General features: G+C 31.0%; 1 protein-coding gene across 1 annotated transcript; it reads left to right on the plus strand.

The window, feature by feature from the left end:
- Window positions 1–622: 622 nt before the first annotated feature.
- On the plus strand, window positions 623–13,149 carry LOC116769137 (uncharacterized). Its single transcript, XM_032660165.2, has 11 exons — window positions 623–1,067; window positions 1,194–1,281; window positions 7,600–7,761; window positions 8,476–8,638; window positions 9,490–9,611; window positions 10,272–10,516; window positions 11,243–11,400; window positions 11,570–11,693; window positions 11,855–12,138; window positions 12,391–12,518; window positions 12,686–13,149. The coding sequence occupies exons 2-11, from the start codon at window positions 1,203–1,205 to the stop codon at window positions 12,784–12,786; spliced, it is 1,566 nt and encodes a 521-aa protein (XP_032516056.2). The 5' UTR covers window positions 623–1,067; window positions 1,194–1,202; the 3' UTR covers window positions 12,787–13,149.
- The last annotated feature ends 109 nt before the right edge of the window (window positions 13,150–13,258 follow it).

The following is a 13,258-nucleotide window of genomic DNA, read 5'->3' on the forward strand; positions in this document are numbered from 1 at the left end:
TACAAGTAATATGAATATGCCTGTAATGAAATTATATATATGTTTAAACATTATTAACTAAATAAAACCATGTGGTATGCATTTGTAAGAAGCAGGGTGTTATGTGGGTTTAAGAGTTTATAAAAAATATTTAACAATTCATCTTAAAGCCATTAGTTGCTTGCTTCGTCACACTACGTACTTAGGGTTTCAAATTTTCTATTCATAAATCCTAACACATGATAATCGATATCGGTTTGTGAAAACTCGTAACTCATTTGTTGTGCGGGAAGAAAAATTGTAGTAGGCGTACAGGAGTGGCAATCTCTATCCACGGATACGATCTACTACCGCCTCGCTGATAAAATTTATCCTCTACAATCAAACTACTTTCGAATGTATAATCTGTGGTTTAAGGAACAGATTAAATGTCAAAATTTTTGATAAATATTATAAATTAATTTATAAAACTCGTGATTAATGATGTCAATAATAAAGCATAAACATTACCATATATGTCACATGCAACTGGCTGCAGTCTGTTTCTTAGCTATGCATGTGTGTGTGTGTGTATTTTATTTAATTATGCACAAATACATGCATGTTTTTTGTTATAAAGTAATCTGTTTAACCGGTCTTAGTCATTATTAGGATGGACACAGTTCAGTAAAAGCTTTACAATTCGTTCGAGTGTAAATTTCTTTGTGTTACGTCTATAACGTGTTAATTACGATTTTTTATGCATTTCATATAAAAATTAGATTAATTGAATAGTGAATGTATAGTTGTGCATGACTGCTGAAAATTTTAATCTAAAAAATGTTAGTGCAGGAAAGGAAAATATAATTCGGTTCATACATCGATTTTAAAAACATGAATGAAGATTTCGTTACTGATTAAATCTAAACAATAAAAAGTTTTTAAACATGTCAAAGACCCGTCATTGTCACGGTCAATTGATAACTACAGACCTACAGCACGCTTAACTTAGTACATAGACGACAAGGAGCCTTATTCGTTAATGAGAAGCCGTCCTGATAGCATCCAATGTTACATGCTTAATTAAGACGTGCAATTTATTATCTGAAGTGAGTTTTTATATTTATTTTTATGTAAAAATACATATCGCGAAACAGAATTGTATTTTTTTTTCTGTAAATTATACCGCTATTTAAACAAAAATTAGTAATTAATTTTTAAATATTTGTTTTTAGTTATTGAAAATGACAGCGAACGGAAAAATTGATAAAGGGAATAAAAATGACGCGGTGGCAACACTGGACGAGGCAATGTTACACACAGGTGAGACTGACAAATAAATTTTTTTTTAGGATGTAATTATTAATTTAAGCTGTGATTCTGACAACATATTTTCTATAACAAATATTTTTTAAAACCCAGTGTTAGATCTATATGAAGAAACATTACAAGTTCAAACTATTCACATAGTTGAAAAAAAAAAAACAAAATTATAACTGGCTAAAGGAATCGCTGATATATTTAATTAAAAAAAAATATATAAAATTAGTCTTTATATGAATTAATAATTATAAACAGTATATATTAATTAAAAAGATACATAATGAAAAAATATAAAATTATTGTAATTTATAAAACAGGAAATATAATGCAATTTAGAGTAAAAATCTAGATTCTAGACAATAAATGTGCTTCTGAAATGAACCGGTCGAAGGAAGTTAAACAAACGTGTACCGGTGGAGCAGCTTCACATAAAGATGTGTTGGTTCATGAATAATTAAGTTTTATTATACTTTTATGTTTTTATTTGTATATTATTAATTTATTCATATATTTATTGTAAAATATGGTGTAATATTATCTGGAGGCTAGTTTGGAAGCGATACATTTATGTTATACTGTCTTTACGTTTTATCCTCATCGTATAAATAAAAGTGACATTTGGAAAAACTAGAGGACATTTGGAATAATTATAAAAAAATATATACAAAAACTTATCCTTATATGTTAGTTTCTTTATTGTTTTGATGTAGGTATAGTTATTAATATTTTTTTAGCTGTTTGTAATATTTTTAATCAACAGACCAAAAACAGGGATTTTGTATAAGTTTCACGTCGATATCTGTCTGTCTCTATGTGTGTGTCTATCTGTGGCATCGTAGCTCTCGAATTATCTAGCAATTTTTTCTTAAAAAAGTCATATTGATTACGGCTTTATGCTGTGCTTGGTTAATGTCTGTACAACTAAGCTAGAGTACACGCCGGTTTACAAAAATTACTCGATTAAAGTATGATCTTTAAATCGCCATTAGTTGCTGGGGGCTTTTTTTATTTCCCAAAAAATATATAATATATTTAAATAAGATTGAGTCGCATTATCTTATCTTTGTCAATCATCATGTTTACTTTATATTTCGAATCACCTAATATGTTTTCTGTCACGATAAATTCTAAGTAGCCACTTGACGTACGATCTTAAAACTATGTTAATAATCAATGTAATGCCACACCGAGTGCCATAAGTGGCATTGGCTAGATAACGTTTGAAATATCTAAGATCATTAAATTTTGCAAGTAAACAAACATTTGTGGTGGTAGTTCTTTTAGACGGTAATTTTCATAAGCTTCCACAGATACCCGTACCGGAAACCGTCCAAGTCTTGACATAGAACATAAAATACTAACGTCACGTAACGTAACGTACGTAACGTCCAAATATTGCGTGCGTTCCGAAGCCAATTAAAAATATTACAAAGATATATATACATAGATCTTTTCTCTTTTACTTCTCAGCTAATTAATGATTAATGAGAGCAGATATATATATATTTTACGTACGTATACTGGTAATGATATCTGATCTGATATACGGACCTTGGAACACTAATACAAAATTGCGAAGGAACTTTACCTTATTTCAATTGAAATGAGATAACATTTGATTTCTAACACCAGGCGCAGATTCAACTGTCCTTATATTAACCACATGCATATATATATCAACGGAAATTAATTAATACATAACTTTTGACTGTTTGTATGTTTATACCTCTTATATATTATCAACAAAAACATATAGAGCCATCAATCTGTTTCAAAGTTATGACAAATAGGATAAAATAATTTTGCCGACATATGTTTGTCTGTAAACAGATCTAGCAGATCTAAAAAACAATAATATTATGATTCACACATAGATATATAATATATATGTGTGTGTGTGTACGTGAGTGCGTGTGCGCCTGTGTGCGTATCAATACACGCATGAGCTTGTTTGTTTGTGTCTCACAATGCAAGCTCAGTTCACCCTCCCTAAGTTCTCACGACTGACTCCACAATAAGTACATTGCTTTATGAATAATTAATATTCTAAGACTCGGTTGTATAAACGTTTAGTATGGCACAAGTAACTATATTATTATGATTGTTTTCTATTATTATGTAAATTGAAGAACTGCAGTTATAAATGTAGATATATTATGTTAAAATATTAATATTTTATATATTAAATCAGGATTAACTGAAATTGTAAAGGAGTTTTCATTCCTTTATCCTCTAGTTTCGTTACTTCGTTTCGCTTGTTTTTATCTGTATTAAAAAGGCTGAATGGATTTTGATTGTGCTTTAACTATTATAACATTTTCAACTAAAAACGTCCAAGATAAATTAATTCGATCTTTAAGTTCTTAAAATCTTTATATTTAAACGAATTTGTCCGCGCTGAAATTAATTTAATAAACAATATTATTACTAAAGAATCTTTTATTGCAGAAAAACTAAAAATATGTTTGCAAATTTCAACAAAATATAATTTGAAAAAATTTACCATAATGAGATCCAAGATTTCCGCGAGTTTTATTCATTTAAATTAAACTAATATTTTTCGGATATACTACGCGGATAATATACACGTAGGATACGCGGATCCGTGTTGTATATTCGAAAAATATTAGTTTCATTTAAATGAAAAAAATATACAATTTTTTTAATCACGCAAGCTTTATACTGTATTATAACCATAACTGTCTCATAATATTTAATTTTAAGGTTTCATTTAATGAGTATTTCTCGAATATAGATACGTACACACATGGAAATATGCTGTAAAAATTAATGTTTCTTATATTCAAATTTTATTTAAGATTAATTATTCGTGTCAAAACTATTATTACAGAAACCTTTTATTTTATTCAAATAAGCTAACTCTTGAAACAGCATGACGTAAATACTTCGGAAATGTATGTTAACTTTGTATTCTTAAATAAATAAATCACTATGTTCCTTTAAATTTTCGTCATATTTGAAATAAAATTATTTTAACATAATCAAATACAACGAATATCTTTTTGATTTACCAACCAATTATAATTGTATCTCTGTACCAGCTAAACTGGCAATAAATATTATCAGTGGCATAGATAAAGCAAATTAAACCGTGTTATCGTCTGACCCTCCATAAATATCTAATACATCATAAAATCAAATCGTAATTGATAAACGCGGACCCCTGCGAACTCAAATGCCCACGTCCGAGAAGATAATTCCAGTGTGTAGCCATAAAAGTAAATTCCTACCACAACAGGTCGAGACCAATTATTTGATTTTACCTTACACTATAGTAGATGAAGGAAAGTTTTATCTCACATATACTTTTTTCTAAACGATTATAACTCTATATTCTAATGACATTTCATTATTAAACAAAATAATATCATATCTATGCAGAGAATTAAAATAAAGTAACAATTAAAGTAGGAAAAATTCATGCAGCAAAACAAGTTAATACAATTCTTAGAAAAATAACATTCACAAATACTATTTTATCATAAATATCGTAATTATCATAAAAGGTACGACTACAATAGATATAATATATAAATTACAAAAAAAAAAATAATAGCAACGACTGATACAAGCTATCAGCAAACTAACGTCCGGTCTCTGTTATAAATATAAAAAGGTCGTCAGAATCTTAGAAAGAACAAAAAAAAACATCAAATAACATTATTTATTCATGAAACTAAGCTCTTCGGATACTATGCGTTTTTAATTTTGTAACTACCTACACGTAATCTGGACGTTTCGTTTCCTTTACAGCAACCGAGATCACAGGAAGACGAGATGAAGGTGTCACTGACACTTAGATATAGAATAATAAAAACTAGTAGCATCCAAAAAGTTCAATTTCATTTAAATGAATACACGCGAAAGACTCAGATTATCATTATATAGGTATAATCTATAAAATTACCTGATGTTTAGTTAATCCTAACATACAATCAATGGTCGCTTTTCTCTGTTCATTTATGAAATATAGTTTTTCTATCGAGTTTTTTTTTAACGCCCATTACCTTAATGTACCTCCCGGGAAACCCCGATCATAAAAATCGTCACTATTATATCGTTTAACGCTTAAACAAACACAGCATCTTAATGTTCAGCAAATATTGAGAAAAGAGATGTGTTTATGTTTAAACGTGGTGAGGAAAGTAGGTTGGAATAAAAACAACTTGATAAATTGAAGTCGTATTTTTATGTCATTTCTTAGCAAAAACTCTGGGTGATTTCCTAACCGGGGTTCAGAAGTAGCATTACCAATAATAGGGGTAAATAAAAGCAGGGGCTTCCTGACTGACTGACTCAAAGGAGTAACATAGATGTTATATGACACCAAAATGTCACCGAATTTGAATTGTAAATTGAAATTATTTCATTGAAAAACTCAGTAATAAAAAACAAGATAACAATTTTAAAGTTTATCACAATAAAAAAAAAACACTTCCAGATAAACGAGAAACTGATTTAAAAAAGGTCAAGGAAAAATGTGATGAAATACTTAAGATATTGTTTTATTAAGAAATGCAATAGAATTCTCGTATAGGTTTTCATGCATTAGTAACTCGATTGACTCAACTAAAACAGTCAGTTGGTGTTAACCGTGCCAATGTTCATAAGAATTGATGAAAAAAAAGATAGGCGGAAAGTAATTAAACTTTGTATGAAACGAAGCTATTTTTAAAATATAAAACTCATTATCAAATTTCTTCAGCATGGTTACCACAAGTTTGTCTCGTCACACTACTGACGTATCGTTTCTCGTTTTTAATTATATAACATACGTTAATACAATTGTGGTAATAATGGTAATACTTTATACAAGGTTTATAACAAAAAAAACTATAAATTCTAAGTATTCAATGATACTTTGTAAACTTCTAGTAAGCATATGGCTCACACTTCAACTAAATAGGTCAGGAGCTCTAATACTGGTTCATAGTTTACATATAGCTCAACCATTCTCTCATAATGCAGGTTTCCTGAATGTTTTTTCTTAAACAACTATACATTTGCATGATAAATATATTTTTCGTCATCCGGGAAACGAAACTTACAGTCTCAACGATCATACGAAAAAAAAACGTCAAAATAAAACGTTCATTGTACAGGTATAATTTTTTTGTATTCTATTATTTTAGATTTAATCTCATATATAAGCATTATAACCTAAAGATTGGTATTTTGAAAGTTATTATTCTATAGGAATTAAAAATCCACGAGACGTCATTGAAGATAAAGTCTAAATTCGGCCATTCAATACAAAATATTGATTGATATGAGTAACTTAAATTCAATGTCGTAAAAACAATTTATTAATATGTTTTTTTATAAAGAAAGTAATCAGTGACACGATCAGATTATATATTTCTATACGACCTCGAGTAACCGTTTATAAGGACAGTTCCAAGGACAGTACTTAAAAAATATATATACAAAAGACTTATATATATATCAGATACAAAAGAATTATATATATATATATATATCAGAGCCGGGAATCGAATACACCAGAAATGTTAAAACCAGACTTATAAACCAGAATTAGACTTACCTGAGGTAATTGAACTCTCTCATTTAATTTAAGATATGGAAAAAGAGAACAATGAGCTATGTATGGAAAGAACAATGGAAAATGTAAAGAAAAAAGGCTCTTGATCGGAACTCTCAAGTATGAATAGAGCGGTTGCAGTGACTGGACTATATAACACAAAATAAGCTCTGGAATGATCGTCACTCAAATCACATTAGACGAACTGAATTAAAAATAACCAGTGTAACTCTGCTTGTCTGAAAGCATTAATTAGACGAAACCAAGTTTAGTTTATTGGAAATAAATAGTGTTCCATCTCAGTAAAATCTATATATTTAAATTTTGTGGGTGCTTTTTACGAGTCATATATTTTTTGTTTCGTTATACATATATTATTTAGAAGGAGAACAGATTCAACGTTTAAAAACACAGATAGATAAATTCAATTGCAATTTTTCCTTAATATTTTTCTAATGACAGAGGCAAGGAATTCCACAATATTTTTTTTATAGATATCAATTTTCAAACGAGGAAAAGGAAACTTTATTATAATTTCTCCCATTGTCTTATTTTATATAACTTTATAGGATACAAGGACAAAAATATGTTGGCAATCACTAAAATCGTAATATGAATATTTTCTGTTGCCACATCACTATCTATGTATTTATCCTTTACAAATCAATGATGGTCATAGTCATCATGACTGATCACTATGGATATTGGCAGTAAACTGATTCATCTACATTTGTGTTATATTATTTTGTTTCCAGGCTTCGGTATATACAATATTGTTCATATGCTACTGAGCGGTATGATCTTGATGGGGGTCATTGTCCAGAGCTTACTCATGGGATATGTGATGCCGGCTGCCCAGTGTGACTTGGGACTTTCGCTTCAACAACGAGGCTGGCTGGCTGCTATACCGTTTTTAGGTAATATAGGATCAATTTAAAATCCACTAATAGCCTTGAGTGATATTAATATAGTATCTTTAGAACATTTTTATTTCATTTGATTGTATGATAAAATCGATAAAATATACATATGCATTTGATAAGAATGAACCGCTTTAGGTATTTTACGGACTGTTCTACAAAAAACCCGATAACAATCGTCTGGCGTTGAACGTCGTAGAGACAGGGAACTAAGTGTAGCGAAAACGTATATAAAACACTTAAATAGCATCCGAGTAAATTTTAACTATTTCATAATTTATTCAATTACTTATCAGAAATAGTGATTTCCGATTTTTGCCATGTATAAAGGTAAAATGAATAGTAGCAATATATTGTTATGATAATTCTTGACAAACAAAATATATCTATTACGCTTGAACACGTCAGTAAAAAAATACAACATTATTGTCTAATATTCTTGTTATCTGACCTTATATAAGGTTGGAAATATTAAACTATGTTTATGTGTTTTTATACGTATTATATTTTACCCGACGTTTCATAGAGAAAGGAAATTAAAGTATTTATATTCAATCTTGTTTATATCCGAGAAACAGTCGCGGAAATCTTATATCATAATGTGATCTATCCTTTCTTATTAATTGTAAATCATTTGCAGCACATTCAGCTTGATCTTTGGATGTGATGAACCCTTTTATATGTTTTTCTAACTACCTCTTCATCTACCAGCTATCATCCTGACGTCGTACATGTGGGGTTGGCTGGCTGATACTCGCGGCCGTCGCTTCGTGATGCTGCTCTCGATGGTGCTGTCAGCGTTATTCGGCATCGTATCCAGTTTCGCTCCCAACGTACTGACCTTCGGACTGCTGTCTTTTCTAGCATCAGTCTTGTAAGTATTTGTGACATATTTTTCAATACATATATCATTTCATGCAAATAAGTTAGTCAAATCAATTATAAACTTTTGTAAGTTTTACTGTTGAAGATATGTGAGATTTTCGCTTGTACAGATTTAAATGAAACTAAGTTGCTTTTTTAACGCCTGACCTCTAGAAATCACTTTTAAGTCACAGTTAAAGGACAACACTTAGTGAGATTATTATTTAATTATCGAAGAGTAAAATTTGTAAAAACTATCTCTGAGTGCTTTTTTGTTCTTTAAAATGTATACGTAACTAAAATTGGCCTGTCATAATATTCTTAAGAAAAACAAAACTAGAAGTTTCTAGAAATATTAATAACAATGAGTTTACATATTAGTGTATATTCACGATTGTATTAGGTATATTAATCAATAATTACATATATATATGGACGAAATATAAAGAAGTAACTTAATTTTAAAGAAATACCGTCTAGAATACCTTGGATGAGTAGAATTGGTAGCGAAAAAAATTTATACTTAGGGCTTAAAACAAATCCTAAATCATTTTGTTCGCTGTATTAAAGTACTCCTAGACTCAATACTGATCTGAATTATTCGCTGTTATCAGCAGTAAACATAATTCACTTGAATGTAACAGAACAAATCTGGACATAAATAAACAAAACGTAGACAAAAAAGCTCCTTTTGTGAAGAAATTTTATAACGAACACTATTTTATGTCAAAAAAGTTTAAAATTTTTAGGCTAACGGCAAAGTTTAATCTATAACCAATATATTTAACATAATATGACCGTTATCTCGACCTATTAACGTCAACAATTATCTAAAGATATAATTATCGTAAATTATTCCAGCATGTCCGGCCCATCAGCTGTGGTTTACACTTATCTGGGAGAGTTCACAAACCTTCGACACAGAGATAAAATGGTGGCATTCGGATCATCTTTCGTTGGCATCGGAACTGTTGTGTTACCTGGTAAATATGACGCACATCCTCCTCCGCACCAAAAGTTTTGTCACATTACGAAGAAGTCTTTGTAGTCATGTGTGAGGGTATATGACATATAATCTGGAAACCCTCATTATAGTGTGACAATTCACACTTGTGATAGTATAACTTTTATATCGCGAGGAAATTTGAAGATGGAACCAGATAAAAATTTTCGAAAATTATTTTTAAATAATCAAAATAAAGCTCAGAGAAAGATTAAACAGAATAAAGATATCGTAATTGCTAGTGGATATCCCTGTTTGATGACTTGTGATAATATGGCTGTTTTTCCTCATCATCTATCATAAGTTACGATCATTATACATATAAATTAATGGCTTTTATTTTTTTTATATCGTAATAAAGTCGTAAATACCTTTGACACGTGATAGTCTGCACGTGCAGGAAACTGTGCAATGTCTTAAAATGGGACTGAAAGTGTCGGGAGCTGAAATAACGACATATTTATGACGTCACCAACTTCATCCCTATTCTTGAAATGTCACTTTAAACGTATAACTTAACCTTCAAAACTATTATTACTGCTTGAGCCATATTTAGCTCATTTATTAAAGAGCAATAAAAATACGAATAGCTAATATAAAATGAATGTATTATATAATCATTCATGTATTTAAATTCTAGCCGTGTCCTGGCTTATTCTACCGCTGGAATTCTCCTACCCGATTTCGTTCCTGGATATCTCATATCGACCCTGGAGGCTGTTGGTTGTGGCGTGCTGCATTCCATTCATGATCGGTACCATCTTTCTCATCCTGGCACCGGAGAGCCCGAAATTTCTCAGCGCATCCGGAAACTCGGAAGCAGCTTTGAAAGTTTTGAAGAGAATATATTCTGTTAACAATAGAGTGCCCGAAGACACGTTTCCGGTAAGCAAATTTATATTTTCTATACTGATTCTTATACATACATATATACATATATATATATATATATACCGTGGTTGATATCGTAGGCACACCATGTATATATCTGACAAGGATGTATGGATCTACAACTACGATTACAAGCCAATTAATCACATTCCAAGTTAGTCATATCAATCTCCGTTCTGGTTTTATTATTGCAATTAATAGATATGGAATTTCTATCGATAACTAACCTTACAATATCGTTAACTAACTCAATTTTATTTCTATGGTTAAGATCGTTATCGTATTCTGATGATGAATTGTATTTTATAATTTAGTAATCACGTTCAATATTACGAAAGATCAATTTTCATCTTACGTATAGAACGTAATCACAGTATTAGATATATCATGTCGATTCTCTGTGGAATTCAAAATATGTGGCGCCAAAATCATTACTCATTCATTCAATTCATTCATTCATTCATTCAATTAGACATTAATATTCATTTAAATGAAACTAGTATTATTCGGATATACTACGCGGATTTTATTATTTAAAAATTCACGCCTCGTCTGCCCGTGATCACGGTCGCTGCAAAGTAACCGAAACGTCGGGATTATGTAGTTTTGAAATAATAAAATCCGCGTAGTAAATCCGAATAACACTAGTTTCGTTTAAATGAACACTCGCGAAAATCTTAGATCTCATTATTAATATTCCTTTCCGTGACTTTCTTCCAGGTTAAGAGTCTAGTGTCGGAAGGTCAAGGCGGCAAGTCCTCAACCGGCTTGCACGGTGTGCTGGTTTCAATGCGAGACCAGACCCTGCCGCTGTTCCGAGCACCGCTGTTGCCTTGGACGCTTCTTGCGTGTTTCGTGCAATTTGGAATATTTGCCAAGTAACGTAACTTTTCATTATAAATATTGTTACCACTTTAAAATAATGTTATGTTTAATTCAAAATAAGTGTAAAACTTGTTCTGATAGACCATGCCTCATGAAAAATGATCTAGTTCTCGATATTTATAGCTTTTCTTTTACTCATTTAGTATTCTTTACTATTTTCAGCACTAACGGTTTCTACGTGTGGTTCCCTACAATATTGAACTCTCTGTTGACACACGACGGTGACGAGTCTAGGATCTGTGACGTTCTTCAATCAGGACACAATTTTCCTAATAATAACACGGAAGTTAGTAATATCTCTCATAATATAAATATGAGCAGCCTAACTTGTGCTTTACAATCATCTTTACCAGGACCCTTAATTAATGTCTCGTCTTTAAAGTTGTGAAATACGATTATTCTGTAAATTATGTCAAATATTTTATAGAAGCAACTATTATTTTGCAGGTCGTCTGTGATGATACGATCAATGTGGCGACATTCGAGATGTCCATCTACATCGGCCTCGTGTTTAGTTCCATGTATATCATCGTGGGCTTTCTGGTGGACTTCGTGGGCAAGAAGAGCATCTTGCTGGTGCTCTTACCTTCCACCGGCCTGTGCGGTATCGGAGCCCATCTCGCGTCCAGCAAGAAAATCGCAGTAGTACTGTTCGCCATATTCCAGATGTGCGGTGCATGTATCGGCCTCATGAACGCGGTAGCAGTGGAGCTCTTTCCCACAAAAAATAGGTGATTATTGCCCTTCAATATCAATTATATATATAACTTTATGTCAAACAGACAAAAGAATCGTTCGTATCATTTTAAAAATATACTCACAAGTAATGAAATCACAAATAAGAATAACTATAGTGACTGTCTGTTTGTTGCTAGAGATTCTTAAATAATTATTAGAATTTCGTACACCAGTGAAATATATTTAAATAGTCCTTTAGTGCCGAATAAAAATTGTATCAAATGCTCTTCACCTCAATCCTCCAGAGCTATGGCTATTTGCTTGTCGATGATGATGGGCCGAGTGGGATCGATGGTGGGCTCCAACCTCATCGGATTCTTCCTCTCGACCAACTGCGGACTCAGCTTTTATCTTTTTGGAGGAGTTTTGATAAGTGAGTTCACCAGTTCCTCTTTCCACAAACTTCAAACTTTCGATCAAGACTTGTAAATACTTGTCACTTGACGTTTTTAAATGATATTATTAGCCTTATGATATCCACTGTTTGTTGCGTCTTTGTATTCTTTGCAACGAATTTAAGTATTTTTTTATGATCTGCAGTTTGTGCTTTGTGTTGCTTCGCTCTGCCGGGAAGGAGTGCGAGCGACTCCGCCAAAATCTGTAAGGCAAAGAAAACTGAACAGACAAATGAAACAGCCTGACGTTCAGCGACAAATATACTACAAGAGGCTATTATTAGGACCATTGAAAGAATGAATGAATAGTGAATGGCTGAACGAATGAAGAATTGAATGAAGTAATTGAGCATAATTCTTATCTCTGTATATAAAATGTAAATAAGAGTTTTATCTATGTACAATTTTTCTTCAATGTTCTTAATGGTACGCTTATTTTGTTTATATTTTAAATATAATTAACTCTTTAATCTCTACATTACAAGATTCATTACAAATTTGCAATTGTTTTTAAATAAGCTGTGATGTAAATATAATTAAATTAGACCTAATTATTTATTTAAGTTATTCTTAATTTATGACAATAATTAAACAGATTAAGAAATATTATATTATTGGGTATTATTGCAACTAACTTTCAAAAGCTATGTCATACACACAATTTTTATTTTTTTATTACGCACAATCCATTCGTTCAGAAGTCAAAGTTTTTAATTGA

Source organism: Danaus plexippus, chromosome 5 (assembly GCF_018135715.1).
Source record: "Danaus plexippus chromosome 5, MEX_DaPlex, whole genome shotgun sequence".
NCBI lineage: Eukaryota > Metazoa > Arthropoda > Insecta > Lepidoptera > Nymphalidae > Danaus > Danaus plexippus.

What these genes read in the sequence shown, in the direction of transcription:
- LOC116769137 (XM_032660165.2), top strand. Translation starts at nt 1,203, where the DNA reads ATGACAGCGAACGGAAAAATTGATAAAGGGAATAAAAATGACGCGGTG. An exon ending in CGGAACTGTTGTGTTACCTG is followed by an intron (nt 9,612 to 10,271) that starts GTAAATATGACG and finishes TTTAAATTCTAG; the next exon opens with CCGTGTCCTGGCTTATTCTA. An exon ending in TTCCTAATAATAACACGGAA is followed by an intron (nt 11,694 to 11,854) that starts GTTAGTAATATC and finishes ATTATTTTGCAG; the next exon opens with GTCGTCTGTGATGATACGAT.